The 24,331-nt window shown below is 41.4% G+C and overlaps 1 protein-coding gene across 4 annotated transcripts in view; it reads right to left on the reverse strand.

Moving 5' to 3' along the window:
- DUSP16 (dual specificity phosphatase 16) overlaps positions 1-24,331 on the reverse strand; it is a 92,336-nt gene that overhangs the window by 23,446 nt on the left and 44,559 nt on the right. For all 4 annotated transcript variants that reach the window (XM_061582498.1, XM_061582501.1, XM_061582499.1 and 1 more), the window contains 2 exons: positions 23,055-23,674; positions 22,137-22,275 (listed from right to left, as the gene is read on the reverse strand). In XM_061582498.1, coding sequence (XP_061438482.1) covers positions 22,137-22,275; positions 23,055-23,285 — 370 coding nt within the window. In that variant the 5' untranslated portion in view covers positions 23,286-23,674. The remainder of the gene's footprint in view (positions 1-22,136; positions 22,276-23,054; positions 23,675-24,331) is intronic.

The following is a 24,331-nucleotide window of genomic DNA, read 5'->3' on the forward strand; positions in this document are numbered from 1 at the left end:
TCAACTCTAAAACCAAGCTGATATTTCCAAAATAAGCCTCTGGGCTACATGTTCTAGTTAGGCTACCGATCAACTAAACATACTTTAATCGATGTAACAGTAATAAAGCCATGACATTTAACTGAACTGATACATTACCCAAACATCAAGAAAAGTGTTTAAAGATATTGAAGCATGCCTTACAGGTCAACAAAAAAAAGCTGCCATCATTGTGAAAAGGGAAGACCATTTTAAAACAATCTGTATCTAACTGGTGTTCCTCTGTAGGTGAAAGGTCCTTTCATCTAGCAGAGCCTTCTGTCTGTGGAATAGGGATCAAAACAATCTTTCTTGATCCTTTCTACCCCCTGCAGCCTTGCCTCCATTCCCACAATCTGCTCTTGAGGTTTGAGGGACCTTTCAGCATGGTCTGGGAGATTGTGGGGGAGCTGCAGGGGGGAGAAGTAATTATTAGCAAAGATTGCATCAATCCCAATTATGTTGATAGAACACTCCATTGGCTCAAAGAGCCTTCCTTTTACAGAAGAACAATGCCTGATACAACCCAATATCTTCATTTTATTTTTTATTACAGTAACATGCCAGAACCAAAATAATCTAAACCATTAAGCATTCATATTATTTTTAAAATTATTTATTATTAAATATTAATTAATTAATTAATTAAATATTAAAATTTGGCCCCTACTCAAAAAGCTAAACTACAACTATTGAAATTGTCTTGCTATGAGAGAGAAGAGTAACTAAAAGATTTTGCAAGCTTACACAGACACAGCCTCATCGGTTAGCCTAGTTTTCCTTTTACCTAGGTGGAAGTGGCATTTATGGATTTAGCTAATTTAAAACTAATAAAAGGTGACCATTTTTAGACTTGCTGCTTGGCTAAAGTCCCTGGTCAACAATTAGTTAGCCTGCAGGATCATTTTGAGATTTTATTTATTAGATTTATATCCCGCCCTTTCTCCCAGTAAGAGCCCAGCTGGGAGTGACAGCTGGAGAACCTGCACCCTCCCATAAAGCAGCCTGCTGGTAAGCTTTGTTGCTACAGATTCCACTTCTCCTTCGCCACAAAGTGATCACTGGCAGGACCAAATAGCAACTCATACAGGTCTGCGAAGATATTTCCAGTTGCTTATTGTTGTGTATGCAAACCATGCAGAAACAAACAGTAGATTAGCATAGCCAACATGCCACCTTCCAAATGTTACTGGAAGCCAATTACCATCAGTCCCAGCCAGGACAACACATTATCAGGGAAGATGGAAACTGTAGTCCAAATAAGTTCTGGAGGGCAATATATTGGCTATCCATACAGCTAGGAAAGAACAGAATGGAAAATTAATTTTGCTGTACACATGTTATTTTCCAGCTTGGAGACATACATATAAAAAACAAAAAAATCTACATAGTTATAAATTAATATGCCTATTATGCTATGCTGTCTACTTGCAATACAACTCTTTTGCAAATTAACAAATGCAGTTGTATGTCTAACCCTGAGATTATTGAAAAGACGGAATATCCTCAGTTCCCTTTGTTAGCTTGTAGAACAGAGAGGATTTACATCAATGGAACAACAGGGTGTCAGTTACCAGACATCCAGCTGTTTTATTTAGCGTGCAACTTTTCCAGTGCTGGCTTGTTCAGTTTATTACTTGTGGCTACAATTCTCAGATGGGAGCTTCTACGAAACCAAGTTAAGGCGCCAAAAGCTGGTTGTGGTCGATAGAGCCCAAATTGCTTTTGTTTTTCAGAAACCAAATGCCTCCCAGATCTTTGCTCACAAAAACCAGGCTCTCTCCCACTTCCAGTCGAAGAAGCTTGCCAAGATCAAGCATCATATTTAATTATTGGGTTGCAATGAGTAGGTTTAAAAATATGGCAGTTTCAGAGTCTCTCTTTGGTCAAAGCACAATGGAGTTTCCTCAAACTCTGCTACATATTACAATTCATTTTCTTTGAAAGCACCAATTTGATTTAATAATTTAAGAAAGGTAAATAAGTTTTATAATTGTGCACCTAGAATTTCAATGTCTCTCATCCAACAATCTATTAAAACAAGCCTCAGTTTGGTGTAGGTTCTATCCTATCACCCTTCAGGTACAAAAAAAGTCTTAACTGAAAATCCCAACACCTCTAGCATTTAAGGTGATTTTAATTTGGCTTCATAGAGACCAAATTGTCTCAGACGTTATTACTTTAACTGAATGCTGGGTTAGCTAATGAGTAGTAAAGGTTTACTTTGTGAAACTGTAATGTTAATCATCTGCATTATGGTTAGGGTTGATTGTGACAACAACCAAAATAAATATTTGTGTAGTACATGAAATACCACCCACACAAGGGGCGATTGTGGTGGAACCAATACTAACAAAATAAGGTATGAACCTTCTCTAGCTTTTGAGTGCATGTTTTTTTTTCCTGTTTCAATGTACTAGGTGGTTCAGATACTTACCTGTTTTGGTGGGCTTTTACTACAGAAATTTGAAATATGTTTTCACATTCTTTTTGTGAGCCATATTCTTGAGCAAGTAGCATTTCAAAACTCAATCATTTTCAAGGTTAGATAAAAATCTATGCTGCTTACATCAAAGTTTGGGATAACAGTCACAAAATTTCAGCTTCCAGAGCTGAGCAAACATTAAAACCTCTGGCTGAGTTTTTATTTATTAGTTTTTATTCTAACCTTCCTTCATGAAATGGTTTTCACTCATTTTATCCTCACAATCACCTTGTGAGGTAGGTTAGGCTGAGAAAAATGACTAGCTCAAGTTCATCTAGTGTGCTTCATGGCTTAGGATGGATTTGAACCCTTGTCTCCCAAGTCCTAGTCTGGCACTCTAGCACTACACCACACTAATTCTGGCGCGTGCATGCACACACACACACGAGCGTGCGACTACCTGTCTCTCACAGGGAGGGAGCTTCTTCTGCCTGCCCGCCTGTTTGCTGGCTCCATCTGCTGTCTTTTGCGGCTGTGCAGGCTGCTACACACGCGCATCACTGCCATCAACCAAGATAGTGGCGGAGGCTTCAGCCCCTTAGGGAAACCTCAGCCGCCATCTTGGTTAATGGCAGTCCTGTGCGTGCAGCCCACGCAGCTGCAAAAGACAGGAGAGATGGGTAGGTGGAGCCAGCAAATGGGCGAGCGGAAGAAGCTCCCTCCTTGCGATCCGCGGCAGCTACTCTGCCATGGACCATGGAAAAGGAGTGCTACTCCCCCACCCACGGCCAGGACCCAACCTGGCAGCCCTTTGGGACCAGCCCTGACTATTCAGAAGTAAGTAATAGGTCTTACACCCAAACAACTGTATCAAGGTAGTTATTCTGGCCCAACACCAAACATCAGAGACGTATAAATAATAATGATTTATAAACTCATTAGCAAATAAATAAAATCAATCCTGAAACATAACACATTTTACTTCTACAATCACAAAGATTTCAGCATCTGGTGTCATACACCTGAAACCCATGGCAATTTTAAGATTTTAATTCTAAATAAGTATAAATAGAATTAGAGTTGGAAGGTATCTTAAAGGACATTTAGTTCAACTGCATGTCAATACAGGAAAGCTGCTTCTAATACCAAAAAAATAGGAAATCTGCTGATAGACACTTTTAAGCAAGAGGCTGCCTAAGAAAGGAGAGTCTACTAGGGCTAGTCACAGTCTCCCCAACATGATTTGGAGTCCAAATCGGGGCTTCAGATTGGCCCCAACCTGCAGTCAGTGGATCTGAATTGCTATCTGGAAAAACAAATCTTTGGAAATCCCATTGCCTTGTACATGGAAACCAAAATGGCCACAACTTTCTTGGTTTTTTACATGAAATTTGAAAGACATAGTAGCCTCTATAGAGGGGATTAACCCTTCAAAATGTCAGACAGGTGGCTCAAGGGTTTTCCTTTTATCCACCTTTAAAATTTGTTTTTGGGGGATTTTTTTTAAAGGCTGTGAGTGCTCAGTCCTACAGTAACAAAAAAGGGGGGACCCTCAAAGTGCCAAGACAGTGAAAAAGCCAGTAGTAGAAACAGGAATGTTTTTAAGAAATGCCAGATGCATTTGGGGTACACATCATCCTTTGTCAAGGGCAATCTGTCAGAAAAAACCAATATACAACATAAAAACAGTTTTCAATCATATCAAACTTAATAACCTATGTCAAACATTAATCAGTTAAATATAAACTGTTCCAGAATTTACTGGACACTGGCTACAAAATTCTAATAAATAGGAAAAAGGAGAGGGACTACTGAGGTAGAATATATTACAAAGTGAAACAAAAACTACACATAGAGATGCATACCACAAAAATGAAATAAATAAGAATACAAGATACTGACACAAGATCTTTTCCAAAATCTCAAAAAATATAAAAGGAAAAATAAATGCAAAGATAAAATATCCATTCCACTATACACAAGAATGTAAAAACCATATCAAAGACTTGATATGTAAAAAAGCTTAGCAAAAGAACACTTTTATGAAAAAAATGGATGAAAAATACTTTGAAATAGACCAGCAGCCAAATGAATTTTTTACTTGGCTACCACTATTGCAAATGCACCAAAGAATAAAAAAAAAAAGAAAAAAGACTCAGCAAAAATGGTGCAAATGCTATACAACTGAAATATTAGGCAGGCACCATCTCTATTATCTTTTTGGCGCCTTTTGAAGACTTTCCTCTTTCAACAAGCCTTTTAAGTTAAGACCTATCCCAGTCTGTGTTAAAAAACAATATATTTAGACCCTTTTTAAAAGATGTTTTTAAAGCTTTTTCTTTTAATGTATTTTAAGGTCTTTTTATGATGTTTTGATGTATTTTTAGCGCTTTTGTTTGCCACCCTGGGCTCCTGCTGGGAGGAAGGGCGGGATATAAATCAAATAACAACAACAACTATAACTGTGTCACAGGTATATGAAAATACAAAATGAAGAACCCAACAATATAAAATATTTGCATTTGCTGAATCTTTTTTCATTTTATATTTTATATTGTTGGGTTTTAAAGATTTTTTCACCCATATTCCAGAACCATTTGTCTCTCCATTTTGTATTTTCATACACCTGTGACACAGTTATATGGCATTTGCACCATTTTTGCTGAGTATTTTTTCATTTTTTTATTCTTTCGCTATCCACTGGTGCTGCACCTGAAAGAAAGAAAGAAAGAAAGAAAGAAAGAAAGATTCACTGAAGTCCTTCAACTTGAGGCCCTTTAATATGGGGGAAGAATATTGACAGCAACAGTAGTAATACATAAAATAAATGAATCCTGGAGGTTTTTTTTATTGAGGCCCTATAATAAAGTGGCCACTGCCAGCAGCAGAGATTGACAGGGCAAAAACAGGTATTAGTCTTCTCACTTGAGGCCCAGTCAGGTGGGGGCAGCAGTAGTCATGGCAACAAACAGAAAACAGAACACAGCCATGACTAGTAGGGCCAAAACTGTGTGGGGGGGGTTTATGTGACACTGCCTAAATATCTAAGATAAGACAGGAGACTGACAACAAAACAATTTCATGTTATTTTTTAACATAAGGAAGGATTGAAAATGATTGATTAGGAAAAGATTGGAAAAGATACAAGGGGGGGAAAGGTGGGCCTACAAATTGGTCAAAATGCAAACACCTGCAATCTCAAACGATAGAGAATTGCCACCACTCACCATATGCTCAGAGACACATGTTACCAAATTCTTCCAAGCTACACAGGAAGTGGATTGGACTGTGAAAGACCAACCCAAATGGTGTTTGCATTTTGACCAATTTGTAGGGCAGTACAATATCTCAGAGAGGAGTTCAGATCTCCTGCTCCCCTGGTGCATTCACTATAGCTGCCCAATTTCCCTGCTTTTTAAAGTTTGATAGAAATAGCTGTGGGCTATAGGTACATTCTTAAACCGCAAGGTTTTTTGCCAGTTAGTGAATATAACTAAAACATCAAACAAACTCTGGCCACCAATTCTTTCAAACATTCTCTCAAAGAACTAACGAAAGAGTTAACCCAGTGGGGGGAAAGCTCATGGTTTAAGACTTCACCATTCCTCTCCCCAAGCAGGCCCATAGCCAGCTTAAAAGTTCAGAGAGGGGGACCAAAAATGTAGGGAGCAGGAAAAAATGTCCTAATAAATTTAGTTATTTATTTTTGTTTAAAAAAATAGGGGGCAAGAGCCCCCCAGCTACAGGACTGTCCCTAAGCACTGCAATTGAAGAGATTTGGGTGGAATTTTCTAGTCTGCACTGGAAGCAAGACAGGTGCCTCAAGCAAAGCCCACCCCCTCTCTCCCCACCCTTGAGTTTTAGCCCAGTATTGGAAGAGACAAGCTGTGGATAATACGCAAAACCCAACTCCCCTCCTAGCCCACCCTTCCCTTGTGCTTTTCCTTATATGGTGTCTGTTTTACTTTTTGTTTCATTGTGAAACATTTTTGAGACTGTCTGGGATTTCCAGATCACCCCAGATGTGCAAGGCAACTTGAGATGGGGCGCTGCTTTGGAGGGGTCTGGGGCTACCCTGGCCCCCTCCATGGCTGGCATGAACCAGAATCACCCTGATGTGGTTTGGGATTTGGCTGGATTGGATGCACAGCCCTAGAGTCTACCACCTTCCCATGAAGTTTGTTCCACAGTTTAACAACTCATATTGTCAGGAGGTTTTTCACAATGTTTAATCTAAATCCTCTTTCTTGTAATTAATAGCCAGTAATTCAGGTCCTGCCTTCTGGAGCAAAAGAAAATAAATTTTCACCATCATTTACGTGAGAGCCCTACAAATATTTGAAGATGATTACCATACTGCCTTCTAACAGCTCAGGCTAAACATATATAATTTCTTCAGTCTTTCATCATATGACCATCTTTGCAACCCTCCTCTAAGCAGGTTAGTTTGTCAATATCCTTCTTAAACTGTGGTGTCCAGAACTGGATACAGCTCTCCAGGTTAAGTCTGACCAAAGCAGAATAGAGTGGCCCCAGTAAGTCTTGGGATCTAGACACTATACTGCTGCTGGTGCAGCCTAGAATTACTCTAGTCCTTTCAGCCACCGTATTAAAGTGTGGGTATGTTTAATTTCTAGTCTACTAACACCTCTAAATCTTTTTCACGTATAGTGCTGTCAGTTTAGGTGCCACCCACCCTATCTTTCAGAGGTGGGGAACCTTTTTCAGTCAAGGGCCACATTCCCTTCTAGGCAACCTTCCAGGGGGCACATGCTAGTGGTGGGTGGGGCCAGAGATAAAAGTGTATGAAGATGAATGTACATGTTGCCTTTAGACAATAGGCTACTTTCTACACACACTCCTCTCTATCATCCATCTACCCATTATCTAGACACATTCCAAGAGGGTACAAAGTAGGGCTGGAGAGGAGTGTGTCCAGGAAGAGAGGGTGGCATGGGGAGAATTCCAAAAGCTGGATGGGGCTAAGATTCCAAACATCTGATATATTTGTACAGTAAGGCCCCGCTTTTCGTCGTTCTGCTAATTTCTCTAAAATCCTGGGAAGTGTAGTTAGTGAAGGGTGCTGAGAGTTGCTGGGAGTTCCTCTCACAAACCTTCAATCAGTGGCTGACTGTTAAACCATTCTCTCAGGGGAATAGGAGTCTCCTCTCAGCACCCTTCAGAAACTACACTTCCCAGGATTCTTTGGGTAAGCCATGACTGTCTCACGTGAAATCAAAGTCTGGTGTGGGTGTGGCCCCCTGATTAGCCAAGCCAAGCAGCTGGGAGTCTGGCTTTTAGAACACTGACGGTTCTTACTGAGCATGTTCACCCTTATCATTGGCTTCAAGCCAAAATTTCTTAAATTAATTAAAAATCAGCCAGGCATTTTTTTAACTTTTAAACTGCAGAAGATGAAGGTCAGAGTATGGGGCAAGGTCAGTATTGGGATTACAGGCACTCTGTGAACATGGCTGATTTTTAATAAATTTCAACAGATTATGAGAACTCAGAGAAAAAAGTTCAAAAAGGGCTCTGTTTTTTTTCCTCTCTTTTTAGACTTTGAACTCTCGATTCTCTCTGATGGTTTTGTGTATCGCCATGAAAATTGAGAGGGTTATTAAGCAAGCGTTTCTGAGTTCAGGACTATAAGTTTGGTAAGGTTTTATTTTGAAATGAGCTTGTGGGAAGCATCAGAATGGCATGGGGGGTATTTTCAATTTAACATTGCGGAATGTGAAAAATCCATGCTGGCTATAGCATACAGCCACTCTTGTGGCTGTATAATATCAAGCACCGGAGGGTTTCAAATTTTATTCATACTCGGAGGCCTTCTGTCATTTTTTTACAGGAGACATACAAAGCAGGGGGCCATCTCCTTCCACACTCTTTTACTAGCCCACTTACTGCTTTTGAACATGCAGTGTTAACATTGGGTTCCAGAGGAAAAGGTACAGTATAGTGTCTGTATTATAAAATATTACTGGATATGCAAATGGGTCAACTCAGTGGTCTTAAAACTCAATGGGCACAAGATTTAGGTTTTGAATTGAATAATACAAAATGGAGAAATATTTGTTCATTTAAATATTATTATTATTACTATTATTTGATTTATATCCCACCCCTCCTCCCGGCAGGAGCCCAGGGCAGCAAACAAAAGCACTAAAAACATGAAAACATAATAAACAACAAACTTTAAAACACATTAAAACAAAACATCTTCAAAAACGTTACTTAAAAAAAGCTTTCAAAACATCTAAGATTAAAACCATTTTTAAAAAGGTTTAAGAACATATTAAAAAGCAATTCCAACACAGACGCAGACTGGGATAGGTCTCAACTTAAGAAACTTGTTCAAAGAGGAAAGTCTTCAATAGGCGCTGAAAAGATAGCAGAGATGGAGGTTGTCTAATATTTATGGTGTCTGTCTAATATTTAATATTTAAATGTAACAAAACCATATCTGCTACCCATAAAGAAATTAACCTTAAAACCCTACATAGATGGTATTTAACACCAAACCGCTTATCTTATATACCCTCTAATACGAGCCCGCTTTGTTGGCGAGGATGCTCTATTAAAGGCATATATTTTCACCTTTGGTGGACTTGTCCTAAAATCACCCCATTTTGGGACCTGGTACATAGCTCAAAAATATCACGAAAGAAAATATAATATTCATTCCTAAACTGATCTTTTATCGTTGTTTTTATCATTGTTTAGAGATGTTAATGCCAACCTTAAGTCTAAATCATTGATTTCTAAATTACTAATGGCGGCTCGTCAAACGGTTGTGCAAAAATGGCAAGTATTAGAGGATTTGGATTTAGTTGCATCGTACAGAAATATATGGAATCTGGCTTTATTAGATAAAATTACTCATAATCTTCATTTTCTACACGATAGAGCTAAACCAGATGCATATGTTGCCATCTGGTGGATATTTATTGACTACATAACTAAGTGGTTTATATCATCAACTCCCATCAATGGCCAGATCCATTTGGGTTTCCTAAGGAAAAAGAGAAAAATTCTTGCTAACCAATTCATTAACATTTAATGTTATAAAGTATATTTATAAAGTATATTTACAATTCTTTTGTTCCTTCTCCAATATTAATTTACTATGAGTATGAGTATTCTTATTATATTGGGTAAATTTTATACTCAGCAAAATATGTCTTTCTTTGTATCCTCAATGATCCCAGGATTTGGTTGTCATTTCTGTTTATGTTTGTTCTTTTTGTTTTGTATAATAAATATTCAATATTTTTTTTAAAAAAAATCTTTAAAAACATGTTTTTTAAAAAGCTTTCAAGACATCTTTTTAAAAAGTTAAAAACCTATTTTTTAAGGTTTAAAAACATACTAAAAAGCAATTCCAACACAAACGCAGACTGGGATAAGGTCTCAAAAGGCTTGTTGAAGGACGATGGTCTTCAATAGGCGCCGAAAAGATAACAGAGATGGTGCCTGTCTAATATTTAAGGGGAGGGAGTTCCACAGGGTAGGTGCCGCCATACTAAAGGTCCGTTTCCTATGTTGTGCAGGACGGACCTCCTGATAAGATGGGATCTGCAGGAGGCCCTCACCTACAGAGCATCGTGATCAACTGGGTATATAAGGGATAAGATGGTATTTCAGGTATTCTGGTCCCAAGTTGTATAGGGCTTTGTACACCGAAACTAGAACCTTTTGTTGTAGGTAACAATATCTCAGGAAGCCCTAATCTCCCCTACCTCTATAGCTAACTCAGAGAAGAAATATGTAACTGGAGAGAGTGATAGCTAAGGGATTTACCAACAAGGTTTTTTTGGGTAGCCATGGTGAGCCTCTGGCACCACCATGTTAAGCAGGTCTGGGTCTGGTCAGTCCTTTGGATGGGCAACTGCTTGGGAACTACATGTACAACCGCCTTGGGTTCCATAATACAAGAAAGGTGGAGTATAAATGTAATGAAATAAAATAATGAAATAAAAAACTTACTAGTTGCTGACCATGGTTACACACACCACGGTGTGTACAGCTGTATATGCGTGTGACCCTGGTGTGTGTAACCTCACTGTAAAAAAAAAAAGTTAGAATTCTGTGATTAGGTAACAAAATTATATGACTTGTATACTGATCAAACTGATGAAAGTTTCATAGCCTTTGGCTTCCTTTGCCCTTGTACTTTGATTTCTAGCCACATGAACAAATTAACTGGGTTTTGCAGCAGCAGATGATCAACTTCATGACCCCATGGTATGATTTCAAACTTCAGCAGGAAAGGAATAAAGAATACGCTTCCTTTGCCTGTGTGATTTGAAATCAAACCATATAATAACAGAAGCGGAGCTTACAGCTGCTGCCATGAGACTCAATGCATTTATTTGGTTAGTTATTTTATTTTGTTAGATTTCTTATCCACCTTTCACCACAAGGTCCCAGTTCAGTTACAACAATAAAATATACAATTATGTATAGCATGGCTAGGGAACTGTGCAGGCAAAGGAAAATGCATCACCTGATACATCACCATAAGGTGAATCAGGTGACGGATAGGTGGGCAGCCCCACCCACCTGGAGTGGCTTGTGAGGGTTGGGAGGCCTATTCTCACCTTCTGAGGAAGCAAGAAACTTGCCAGTAACACCACCAACATTGGCAACAACCAAAGCAGTGCCTGCGCCAGTCCAAAGACAGTGTCCAGAACAAAGGATCAGGCAAGAGGCAAGGTCACTGCAGTCCAAGCTCAGGGTGCAGTCAGTCCGTGGCAAAGCAGAGCTAGGTCAAGTCCAGAGGTAGGTCCAGGGCAGTCTGGGGTCAGGCTTGGAGTCAGCAGGAGATCAGCTAAACAGGCCAAATACAACGCTGGTACATAGATGTTGTTCCAGCAGCTCTTTCAGCCTAGCACTGAGGTTATTTATTTATTTATTATTTGATTTATATCCTGCCGTTCCTCCCAGCAGGAGCCCAGATGTTGAGCTGGAGATGTTGGAACCTCATCCCCAATCTCAGCTGACTCCTATCAACCACTTTCAGCCAGGCCTTTACTCCGAGGAGACCTAGCCTGTAGTTGGTCACTTCTCCAAATGGACCAGGTTTCCAACTGGCATTTGAGGCAACACCTCTATCTTGGGCTCAGGGCCCATTCAGCCAAATTCACCCTGGTTGCCGACTGCCCTTCCTCAGCCGCATTGCAGGACTCTGGCTCCTCACCCCCAAATGCAGCCCAACCCAAGGCTGGGTCTATGGCTGGAGCCTCGTGATCCTCCTCTGACGAGGATTCCCCTGGCTGAGACCTGACATGGAAGAAAGCAGGATTCAATTCCTCACCTCTGCTATACAATGAATCCCTCAAGTCCCACTGAAATGGTTACTGGACTGTAGCCTAAGATTTTAAAACCAAATATAGCATCTTTCTCCCTCCTGCGAAACATCCCACAGCTAAAATAAACCCTGAACTTGCTTCATTAAAGCTTTCTTATGGACTCATAGTGTTTCCACTTTGTTTAAATGAACTTCAGATTTTACACAGATCATTACAACTTATGCATTCCTGTTCAGCTCAACAGTGATGTGCGCCATTTTCCATTACATAAGCCGTGCATGCAACAGAGCCCTGTTAAAAACAACAAAGCCCATTTTGCAGACAGGCTCATGCTGAGATACTTCTGGCTAACCCTTTAACATCAAAGGTAAAAAACCTTTTCTATAGCAACATAGATGAAGTGGTGTCACCAGGGGGGAAAAAATAACATAGGTAAAGATTTTTCTCTGTTAACTAGACAAACTTTGCTGTCAAGTGGACTCTTCTTAAACACTTCTTCAGTCACAAGAGGATCTTGATGCAACTTCAAGTTTAGTTTCTTCACCCGATTCGATTTTTAAAAAGTCTCTCCTTTTCTCTGCATCCTATCTCAAGAGTTCTCACAAGGGGTTAATAGCCAAACTGAAAGTGCCTAAACTTTTTGTAAAGGATGATCCAACACTGTAATTTTTGTCTTTGCAAGATTACAGGAGTCCAAAATAAAAAACAAACAAAAAGACCACAGGAGTTTCTAGGCCACAAAAATTTGTACAAGCACATTGAGATGAATCTTTACAGATGTTTTCCCTCTGGGATTAGCCCTGGAGGGATGAGGAGAGCCTCAGTATTTTAAATTTTTGTACTTTTTGCCAATTATGAATGATGGATTCACACTGTTTTAATTAGTTATGATAATATGAACGCTTGTTTCTGACACTAATATAACACCAACTGTACATTGTGTGTGTGTATATATGTGTGTGTCTGCACGCCTGCGTGTGTACAGATCCTGTATTTATTTGACCTTGCAGTCTTCTGGTGTAGGGCAATAATACACTTCAGCTCATTCTACTCTCTCCCTGGGGACAATATCAGTGAAAGGAAGTCACATCTTAATGGGCCTATGCGTGCCATTGGTGGCACATTAGAGTTGCCAAGTGTCTTGAGGCTCAGACTCCAAAAATTTAGGGTGGAGCCTGGGACCTCAAGAAAGATCCCTGACAAAACCAGGGGCAGTGTCTGCTGGAACTTGACATTTTTTGAAAAAAGCTAGCTATTCTCCAGGACAGGATTGTTACTTCCCCCCCCAAGTGTTTTCAAAATTGGATTTTACTTGTAGGTCTTTGGCAAATCCAATGTGTGGCTGCCTGCTGGGACAAGCTTGCCTGGGTTGGATGTGCAGGCAGGGTGCAATCCATGATCTCGTATCACATAAAGGTTCTGCACACCAAGTTCTCCTCTGAACCATCCTCTGCACTATCCCACTATTTGTAATAACCTAGTAATTTTGGCAAAGTGTTTCAAAGTCTTTTTAACCTCACCACAACCCTGTAAAGTAGATCATAGTGCAATTTTATCAAAACAGCAAAAAGAAAAGTACTAGCACCTTAAAGGTCAACAAATGTATTATGGTATAAGCTTTGGGAGGCTAAAGTCCACTTCACCAGATGCATCATTCTTGGTAATCCATGAAGTTTGTTTGCAGAGCTTCTCTATCTTTAAATAGAAATATTACATGTGTGTGAGATAAGAAAGTGTAGTTTTGATGTGTGGATTTTAAAAAAATGCTTGACATTCTCCTCGGAAGGGCAGTGCTCCAGTAGACCAGCCTCCACTGAATATATAGGCCTTATTTTTTTCTTCCGCTATTTTCTGGTCTTGTTCCTCACATTGCCCTCATCAACCAGCTACTTATCTCCTCAACTCCCAACCTAACTCCAACCCCCCAAATGACTCCATCACTGACAGTTAACTCCAAAATGACTAAACCTCCAGTTAATCAGAGCTGACTTGCATCCAGTCCAATCAGAATGAATTTATCTGATCCAGGCCCCATCTAATATTCTCAGAGCAATTGTGTCTTTGTTTTCTCAGAACCTGCCACCAAGAAGTCACTGCTAAGCAGGTTTTATCTAAATAAAAATGTGAGTGTTACACTGCAATTTGCAGTGCCACAGATAGGCAAGCAGGTAAGGCAGCAGTGGCAGCCTGCCTAGGGAGGTGGCTGGCCAGCTGGCACGCAGCCTAGGCATGCTACACAGTGATATGGGGCAGCAGCAGCCTGAGCACGTGGGCGGGAGGCCAATGTGCGGCCCAGGCACACTTTTAGTGGCACTGTTTGTCTGCAGCAGCAGCAGTGGAGGAACTGGCAAGGCGAGCACGTTGGTGAGGAGAGTTGGGTTGGGGGTTGGCGGGCATGCGGGGTTGGCGAGCGGAGTGAGCAGGGGGCAGGGCCCCCTAGGAACAACATAACTATAAAAGGCCTTATGACAGTTAAAGAGGTTACAGAATATATTTTTCTGTTCTAAACACAGACACTAAATAGACATATATTCAATGTTTCTCCATAAGGCCTTACACTGTAGGTGGGTCAAAAAGATCTGATTTTTCTTGTGCCTCTTTGGCATGCTAGCTTCCACACATGCCCTTTTTCCCCAGTCATGCATATGCATTGCTGTTCCGCTTCTTCCTGCCTGCCGTGAGCAAACCTTGACAGAATGTATCTGGGCTGTATCTGCCCCTCGCCTCCAGGGCTGTGGAGTTGGTACACCAAACCTTCGACTCTGACTCCGACTCTATTTTTCTACTGTCTGACTCTGACTCCACCCAAAATTGCTTCCAACTCCACAGCCCTGGAAAGGGCTGTAAATTTCTTTTTAAATTGGAAGCTCTCGTAGGAGCATTGTTATCGCTGCCTGAATATGCGCTGATCTTGGCATCACAGCATTTGTCTTCATCTGGGTCCTGTGTCATACACTGACACACAAAATGTTTTCCATCTTGAGTTATGGTGAAATGCTCAACTACAGCTGACTTCATGGGAAGCTTCTTTGACATTTTTAATTTATATTTTAAAAAATGTGTCAATCAAAATTTATTTTGAAGTCGGAGTCGGTACATTTCTACCGACTCCGACTCCACCCAAAATTGCTTCCGACTCCATGACTCCGACTCCACAGCCCTGCTTGCCTCAGTCACTTCTCTCCCACCCTCCACTATCTTTTTCCATTCTGTGCTTGCACACAGCTATTTGTGTACCTGTGAATGCACTTTTAAAAAAAAACCCCAGGAAATGTGTACAAGCAAACATTACCAGCCTTAGTTATAATGTTTCACTGGGCAAAATGGAGGCTTGTGGGGGTTTTGTGGGATCAACATCCATTTTCATTAGCCTTTTTTTTAACAGAGGTCTTGGGGAAGACCTCCATTTTAACTTTTAGTTTAAAAAAACCACCAATGTACAGCGATCACACCAACTAGGTAATCCTTCACATGTACAGATATGCCTTCACCAATGGGAAAGAGGTATGCTCACACCGCTTGGGTTATTGGAAACAAAATGGCTAGGTTGTGCTCAGGAAAGGAACAAATGGAAGAAGGTGTGTGGTGTTAAGACACATGACAAACCACACATACAGAGCTTCCAAATTAAGGAGCTTCCACACCAGTAGTGACTGTGGATGTATAACAGTTTTTTGGGTTTTTTTACTTATCTGATTTTCCATATTAAGAGAAAAGCTCGATTAAATGTAAAAAGAAAAATGGCCTGGCATTTTCATGCCAATGCTGTGGAAAACACATGTACCTGAGCAGCACTGATTCCACAAACTCCCATCTGGAAGCACCCTTGGACCATCCACTCACCTTAAGATTTTAGGCTAAACCTCTGAAAATTCAGGACAAACCTGTACGTGTGGCAATCTTATTCTGAAGAGCCAGTTTAGGGTATGCTGCTCATATATATATGCTACACAGAATTAGGGAGAGCGGAGACATGTGTGCTAAGCTCCACTCCCTGCCATCACTACACTTATCACCCTCTGTGAATTGAAGGGCAAAGTCTGAACAGGGGAGCCTGCTCTTTTCGTGGAGGTTCCCACACAATTTAGTACCCCATTTTCCAGGATTCTAAATTAAGTTCCTTCTCAAACTGGGCAGAAGTAACAAGTGGGGTACCACAGGGCTCAGTCCTGGGCCCAGTGCTCTTCAACATTTTTATTAACGACTTGGATGAGGTGGTACAGAGCATGCTTATCAAATCTGCAGATTATACAAAATGGGGGGGGGGGCACAGCTAATACTGTGGAAGACAGAAACAAAATTGAAAGAGACCTTAATAGGTTGGAGCATTGGGCTGAAAACAACAGAATGAAATTCAACAGGGATAAATGCAAAGTTCTACACTTAGGAAAAAGAAACCAAATGCACAGTTATAAGATGGGGGATACTTGGCTCAGCCATACAACATGTGAGAAGGATCTTGGAATTGTCGTTGATCACAAGCTGAATATGAGCGTGTGGTGCAGCTGCAAAAAAGGCAAATGCTATTTTAGGCTGCATTAACAGAAGTATAGTCACATGAAGTATTAGTTCCCCTCTATTCAGCACTGGTTAGGCCTCATCTTGAATACTGCATCCAGTTCTGGTCTCCGCACTTCAAGAAGGATGCAGACAAACTGGAACAGGTTCAGAGGAGGGCAACAAGGATCATCAGGGGACTGGAAACAAAGCCCTATGAGGAGAGACTGAAAGAATTGGGCATGTTTAGCCTGGAGAAGACTGAGGGGAGATATGATAGCACTCTTCAACTACATGAAAGGTTGTCACATAGAGGAGGGCCGGGATCTCTTCTCGATCGTCCCAGAGTGCAGGACAAGGAATAATGGGCTCAAGTTGCAGGAAGCCAGATTTCGACTGGACATCAGGAAAAACTTCCTAACTGTTAGAGCCATACGACAATGGAATCATTACCTAGAGAGGTAGTGGGCTCTCCGACACTGAAGGCATTCAAGAGGCACCTGGACAGCCATCTGTCGGGAATGCTTTGATTTGGATTCCTGCATTGAGCGGGGGTTGGACTTGATGGCCTAATAGGCCCCTTCCAACTCTACTATTCTATGATTCTAAGTGGGAAGCCTCCATGAGCACAGCAGGGTCCCCTGTTCAGATTTTACCCTCCAATTCACAGAAAGTATAGGTATGCAGGGGATGGGTCTTAGCACCCCTCATCTCCACTCACCCTGCCCATGTGCAGCATTTACACGCAAGCAACAACCTGAATAGGGTTCTTGAGAATAGGGTGCCATGCCTCAAAGTTTCAGCAGAATTTTCACAGGTTTAGTCTAAAATCTCAGGGTGAGTGGGCTAAGACAACAGGATATTTTCTACTTGGCTTGTGTGCCTCAGACTCTATATTCTTCAGGTTCAACCCTGAGCCACTAGGAACAGTAAGGCTCTGCCACTTGACCCACCAGTCGCCCCCTGGACTACATCCCACCCCAGCAGGCTACAGCTTTGAATCTATAAGAAAACTCCCCTAACTTCCTTAACTTTACACTCTCTCCCACTGCCCTCAGATCTTAGGGTCTGAGCCTAACTGGCACTCTGCTTGAGAAGGAGGCTAAAACCCTGAAACTTCAGGTTAAACCCTGTGATTTGGTAACTGGACACTACTTGTTTTGGTTTAGAAAACAACTTCTCTCCTAAATGACCAATGTCTAAGTGACCTGGCTCATCATTATCCGGGGTCAGAATGCAGGCCCACAGTAGTATTGAACTAGTATCCTGAAGGATGTCAGGCAGGGATTCACTGAATCCAAATCACACCTGCAAAACAGATTCCTCCCCTCTTCACTTGGAGGCAGAGTTTGAATCAAACTGCACCTGCAAATAGACTTAGATGGCACGTTTGGCAAGGGCTTTGCAGCCACTGGCCATTAGCTGATTGTTGGTGATTGCAAAGCCCATACTTGACTGCATGCCTTCAGAGGGAGCTCTCTGTAACTACCAATCAGCTTCGTAGGCATCATTATCATCACCATTTTCTTTGTATGTTACCTTTCCACACAAAAATGTGGAACAAGAACAATTTCATAATAACAAAAATAAGACAGTAACATAACAGCAAATATGACAGCTAACAAAAAAAACCTTTTCAATACTATAACAGTTCTATATCAGTTAGCAGACAATATCACACTTCCTGCCAAATACAGCTAAAATAAAAACAGAATTCAACAGTTTCAACTTTGCTCCTAGAAACACCCCTCCCATGGTAATACTTGCAGTCCCACTCCTGCAGCAGCTTCTTACAAGGCTTCCAGAGACAGAGGGGGGTGGAGTAGCTGGAAACACCCCACACAAGGTGTTATTCTGTCAGGCAAGGGCTTTGCAAATGCCAACCCTCACCCAATGATCGGCACTTGCAAAGTCAATTGGTGGTGCCTGCAAACCCCACTTTGCTACATCTTTACCTGCCCCACACCTGACATCATTTATGATGGCAGGTAAGCATGGCTTGGCAAAAACAGCCTTGCAGGCCAAACAGGGAAGCCTATCAGGCCTAGTTTGGCCTGCAGGCTGGAAGTTCCCCACCGCTACCTTTAATGCTAATCTTCCACCATCTTAAAAGGCCAGTGTTTTGACATCAGAAGTAATGCATCTGAAAAGTGAACCTGTCAGAGCCTATCATTATAACCTCTGTGGGCATTGTTGACCTTTTAAAAATCAAACTTTTGATTAAGATTAAAACATTTTTCTACCTACAGTTTTTTTAATGAAAGAAGTATAGTGCTATAACACCATACTGCTTTATTTTTATTTTTTAAAACCGTAAAATATTTTCTGATCACCTCCATTTTAGCAGCATTGTTAACGGTGATACCAGGAAATTGTGTTTTTTAAATTAACATTATAGCATTATGATGTTATAGCATTATTACTTCTCTTAAATTAAAAAATAGCAAGAAAAGTGTTTTAGCACCAGTTAAATGATTAATCGATTGATTAAAAACATTTAGTCATAAAATGGCATCCACCGCAAGGGACATAGTACAGTAGGGCCCCACTCATATGGCGGGTTTCATTCCAGATCCCCGCCGAAAAGCAGAATTCCGTCAATAGAATGGTGCCCAAAGCCTGAAAAACGCCATAAACGCGGAACAAGCGCCGTATGAGTGGGGCCTTACTCTAATTGAAAGCTGCCGTATTAGTGGACCGCCGAAAAGCAGGGCCCTACTGTAGATGTGTACTGAGCTTCAAATGGCCCCACCCACAACAGCTATGTCACACCACTGCCATGGTCAGAACATAGCAGGATATATCTATCAAAACAGCAGTATGGCAAGTTCATGGCAATGAAGCTTGGAACAGTAGAGCAATGCTTGGGTAGCACCAGGAGTCACTCATCTGGAAGCAGCCCCAGTCTATACAGGCTGCAGAATTAGAATCATTCAGGCTACAGGTAGGGGACCTTAGTTTTTAATTCTCATCCACATCAAGGCAAAGCAAAACAAAAACTTCATTCAAGTAAAAACAAACAAAAACTAGCACACCAGTGGGAAATGCTCTGGCTCAGTCTACTACCTATTGTGCTAGCTTTCTACCTGTACAGATCTTTATTGATAGCAGAGAATTCAAAAGCGATATTACTCTATTCTTTCAGACTAATTCCAAGACCATTCCACAATTATTTCAATTTCTTTGCATTAACAATCAGAACCAATGGAACTACTCTAGAGAAAATGTAAACTGGAACAACCTACAGAAACCCAGGAAAAAATAACAATGCATGCAGCCACTAATTGGCAAAACATGCTTCCCTCTTTTCTGTGTTCTCAGAATATTTTATAACAGTGTTGTAAATGTACTAGAGACTGTGTTAGAAAACCTTTAGCCTTTTGAACAGCTCACTGACCCCTGAACTCAAACATTTTGAAAATCTGTTCTCAACTTACTGTGATAACGTTATCCGCTTTTCCAAAGAAAAGAGGGCAACCGAGACTACACGTAATGCTTCGCAAGCTGCAGTTAGTCTGTGCCTTTCAAAAAAACTCAAGGAAAGGGTAGAAAACATCCACAACAGAGTGAGCTCACATTTTTAAGATATTCCACAGCAACAATGGAATGTTACTGCTATTTAGTTTCTTACTGCAGTTTAATCTATACGCCACTGTATTGCTTGGCTTGCGTAAGACCTGTTCCTTTTTACTTGCTAACCTTGTTTAAAAAGATAACAGAGCTGTTGACTCTGCAAGTTATTTTCTTACGCAAGTAAGAAAACTGAGGCCATTAGAACTGAAGATAAAGAAATTCACAAGAGTTAAGACAGCACCATTTGAATTGAGCTATGAATTGCAAAGGCATATATCTTTGCCCAATATTTATTTAACAAACTTTACATACTGCTTGATTGTAATAACCTCTAAGCGGTTTACAAGAGACGTTAAAATTATCAATAAAAACAACTGTTTAAAATATTTTAAAAACAATCAAAACAATAACAAACTAAAAAGAAACACATCAACATCTGTCAGTCTGGATGGGCTTGCCTGGACAAAAGATTTTAAGCAGGTATTCCAATCCAAGGGGCCAGGGCCAGTTTCTTTAGGAGTGGCCCCACTGCTGCCCCTTTCAAGGTCACAGGGACTTCACACAACAAAGCAGTAACCACCCTCTGGACCCAACCAGTCAAACCCCCTCTGCTAGATTTAATAAGCCAGGAGGGATAGGGACCAACAGAGCATGTGGTCGGATGTGCATGTGGTCAAAGCACTTTGTCCGCATCAGCTGAATGCATCAACGGAAACTTATCCCACAACACTAACTCCAATGTTGGATATTTCATCTGAAACCACAACAGTCAAGTTCACCCCGAAATCAAGCAACTTTATCCTCAATTGTGTGCACTAACCAGTGTTTGATCAGTTTTGGAGCAAGACTTGTGCCACTTGAGCTCTAGTCTTCGTCGGGTTTGCTTCACAGCCCGAAGCGCCCCAGAATACCAAGGAGCCACTCGGGCTCCACAACATCAGGGTGGATTGCTTGGGGGCGCCCGAGCACGAGACCAAGGCTTAGATAGGAATGTTAGCTTTTTCAGCTGGAAAATCCCCCAGAGCATTCAGGAACACATCAGTCTCCGAGGGGGGGGCATCCAATATTTCACAAGAGTGTCCAATTGCTAATCCAACCAACAGAAGTTAGTGGCTGTTATTTTTCTGTTACCTTTCTTCCTAACAACCACATTTTTATAGGTTCTGTTTCCACAACTATGAACTCCAAACTACTTTGTCTAGTTAATGAAGTAATGGGTAAAGGAGCATTAGGCAGATATAAATCTGCCATTGCATATCCAATCAGAGAAAGACTCCATCCAACCTTTTGCAAGATGCCAATTAATCAGAAGCAACTGACTAGAGTTCTGTGCACACAAATATAAAGTGTAGAATGTGGTACTATTGGGCACAGAGTTCAGCTTCCCGATAATCTCACCTTTCAATTACTAAAAACAAGTTTCTCATCCTTAAGGCTACCAAGACGTGCTTGAGAGAGCACCTCAGAAATATTTCCAGCAGTTTTTGGTAGTTCTTCAGTACCATATGTTGTGTCGCTCCTTGCTCCTACTCATGACTAGCTCCTCCCCATGGCAAATAGAATACAACATTACTCATATGGAGGAGCAACATGGATAGGAAGGCTGTGCCTCTGGCCTTGCAAAACAATGCACAGATCCTGCAGTCCCCTACTGTCCAGACATTAGCATGGATATCTGAAGTGGGGAGCCTACACATATAGGTTCCCTGCATCATGGAATCCTCTACAGTCACAGGTGAAATCTATGTGCATAGAGGCCTATGGACACAGGCTTCCTCACCTCAGATGCTAATGCATGGACAGCATCGGATCCATACGCTGTTAAGGGCACAGTCCCTTTCTCCCCACATTTTCCCTTCACACAGTTAGCACATGAAGGGGGCTAATGAGAGGGCCTTTTCAGAGGCTGTGATCCAGCTTTAGAACTTGAGAGCAGAGGTGGGGAATCTATGGCGCTTCAGATATTGTTGGACTCCAACTCTCATTAGCCCCAACCAGGACGTCCAATGCTTAGGGATGATGGTGCCACAGGTTCCCTGCCCTTGTTATAGAGCAAGTGTAGCCAGTGTCATGAATTACAAGATAAAGCCATATAAAAATTTAAAATTATGTAATAGAGAAAGGTTTAGAAGCAGCTGAATAAGATTCCACTCTTATATTTCCTCCAACATCAACAGAGGCAGAGAGACAGCTCAAAGAAAAGCCTTGGCTTGAAAATATTTGCGTCAGGATTTTGCTTGCATTTGTACTTTTGCATTATATATACTCTCCTGTGTCTGCCACACCCACATGGTTTCCCAGGATCCTACCTGCAAGCAGGTGAACAGAGCTGAAGTTCTTCTCCAGCTTTCCCAGCAGGACAGTCAGAAAAGAGTCAGAAGAGACAGATGCCACATCCTTTGAGCTTTGGTCATATACCACAACTTCTTGCTTGTAGTCAATTTCAACCTGGAACACATAATTGGGGAGGAAATATCAGACATAATCAAGTTTTTAAAATTCTTATCACATTTTTCAAAATGAAGCTCTTATTTATATCTCTAGAATTATTATTCAGACCATAATCACCTTCCTTTTGATTTTGTTTTATTAAGGCAAACCATGGCTTAGCTCTGGGTAGCACGGCGGCAGCAGAATGAGGGTAGAAGCAAAGCAGCCACATTGTTTCCTCTCTGTACCTGCATGCTTGCTTGTTCACACTTAGCTGTGGTTTAGCTTTGCGTTATATGCTAACTGGGCTCATGTACACTGGTCTTCGCTGGTGATCTTCCGTACAGTGGAGTTGCATCTTAGGCAGGAGGTTAGGTTCTAAAATCAGAGCGTAAGATGAAAATTGCGTATAGTCAAAATTACCCCTGAAAATCACTTACATCGCCCATGAAATACAGTATGAGAAATACAGTATGAGAAATACTGTATCTTTAAACACTAGAATCACACTCAGCGCAACAAGATGCTCACACCATGAGAGGCACACAGGAACTGAGACCAACTGAGGGAGCAGCAGATTCATATCTCTCATCTCATGCTCAATCCGGAGCATGCGCTCATTGCGTGGAATGGCAGGTGGAATCCTCCATACTATTTTTTTTTTTGCCGAGCGTGTATAATTGAATTTGCGTAAGTTAAATATGTGCATGACGCAACTCCAACTCTACTATAATTTCTAATTCTGTATAAGTGCATTTTTAAAAGAATAATTGTGTCAACACCCTCCGCTGCTTTACCTTGTGCTTTGCAGAATGCTGGATGAGCTCGGTGATCAACACTTTGTCCTGCTGCAGCCTCCGCTTCATGAGCTTGGAGCAGTTGATATTGATGGCATCTAAGATGTGCGATGTGTTGTATTCCACAAAGGGGCGGCTGTCAATCAGCAGCAATTTTTCTGTGCCGCTTTCCAGCAAAGCCACCAGCCTCTCACCAACAATGAGTCGAGTACCATTCATTTCATCAGCCATGACAACAGCAGAGGCCCTTCTTTTGCCACTGCCTTCCTCTCCAATTTCAGCAACGTTGAAGAAGATGATGTAATGGCTATGCACTTAAAAGCTTAACTATTCCATTGTACTCAAAGTATATGAGGTCATACGTAGTGGCTGGCAAGAAAAAAGTTAGACCCATTTTCTCTTGAGAGGGCCCTCCAAAGATGAATGCCTCCTCCGGCTCCCAGTTGATGTTCTGGTTATACAGGGCTTGCTCCACAAAGCAGCCCCTCACAACCAATTCATCCTGGGCTATAGAGTAGCCATCTCACAACTCAAACAAAAGATGCTTTTCGGCTGGTCCTGACATTACATCATTCTTTACCTTTGTTCCCCCATCACCGGCTTTAGAGTGGACTAGGAGCCTGTTGAGACATGGAAAGAGGAGACAAGAGGCAGACATAAAGAAAAACAAAACAAACAAGACAGACTATGAGAGTTTGCAAACCACAGTCCCATACCCCCTTAACTCCCCCTGATGTCACAATAAAGTTCTCACGTGTGCTATGAACCATGTTTTTCTTTTTCTTTTATTTTCTTTTTAATGTATACATTATAATTAATTCCCTCACATCATCTTTTCCACCCACCCACCCTAAGAGCCAAACTAGATGTTTGGTGGAGAGCTTGAACCAAGAAACTTGGTCTCCAAATACCTAAAAAGTACTTAATCCAGATAAGATGGCAGTGTTGCTGGCCAACGGGGAAACTGTGCCAGGGATAGGGTTGCAACCTATTCTGGATGGGGTTACATTTCCCTTGAAGGAGCAGGTCTGCAGTTTGGGAGTTCTCTTGGATCCTGCCCTGCTGCTTGAATTTCAGGTGGCTGCGGTGGCTAGGAATGCTTTTGGCCATCTTAAAATGGTCTACCAGCTGTGTCTGTTCCTGGAAGCAGTTGACTTGGCCACAGCGACACATGCATTGGTGACATCAAGGCTTGATTACTGTAACGCACTCTATGTGGGGCTTCCTTTGAAAACGGTTCGGAAACTACAGTTGATTCAAAGTGCTGTAGCCAGAAT

The sequence above is a fragment of the Rhineura floridana genome, chromosome 8 (assembly GCF_030035675.1).
Source record: "Rhineura floridana isolate rRhiFlo1 chromosome 8, rRhiFlo1.hap2, whole genome shotgun sequence".
Lineage (NCBI taxonomy): Eukaryota > Metazoa > Chordata > Lepidosauria > Squamata > Rhineuridae > Rhineura > Rhineura floridana.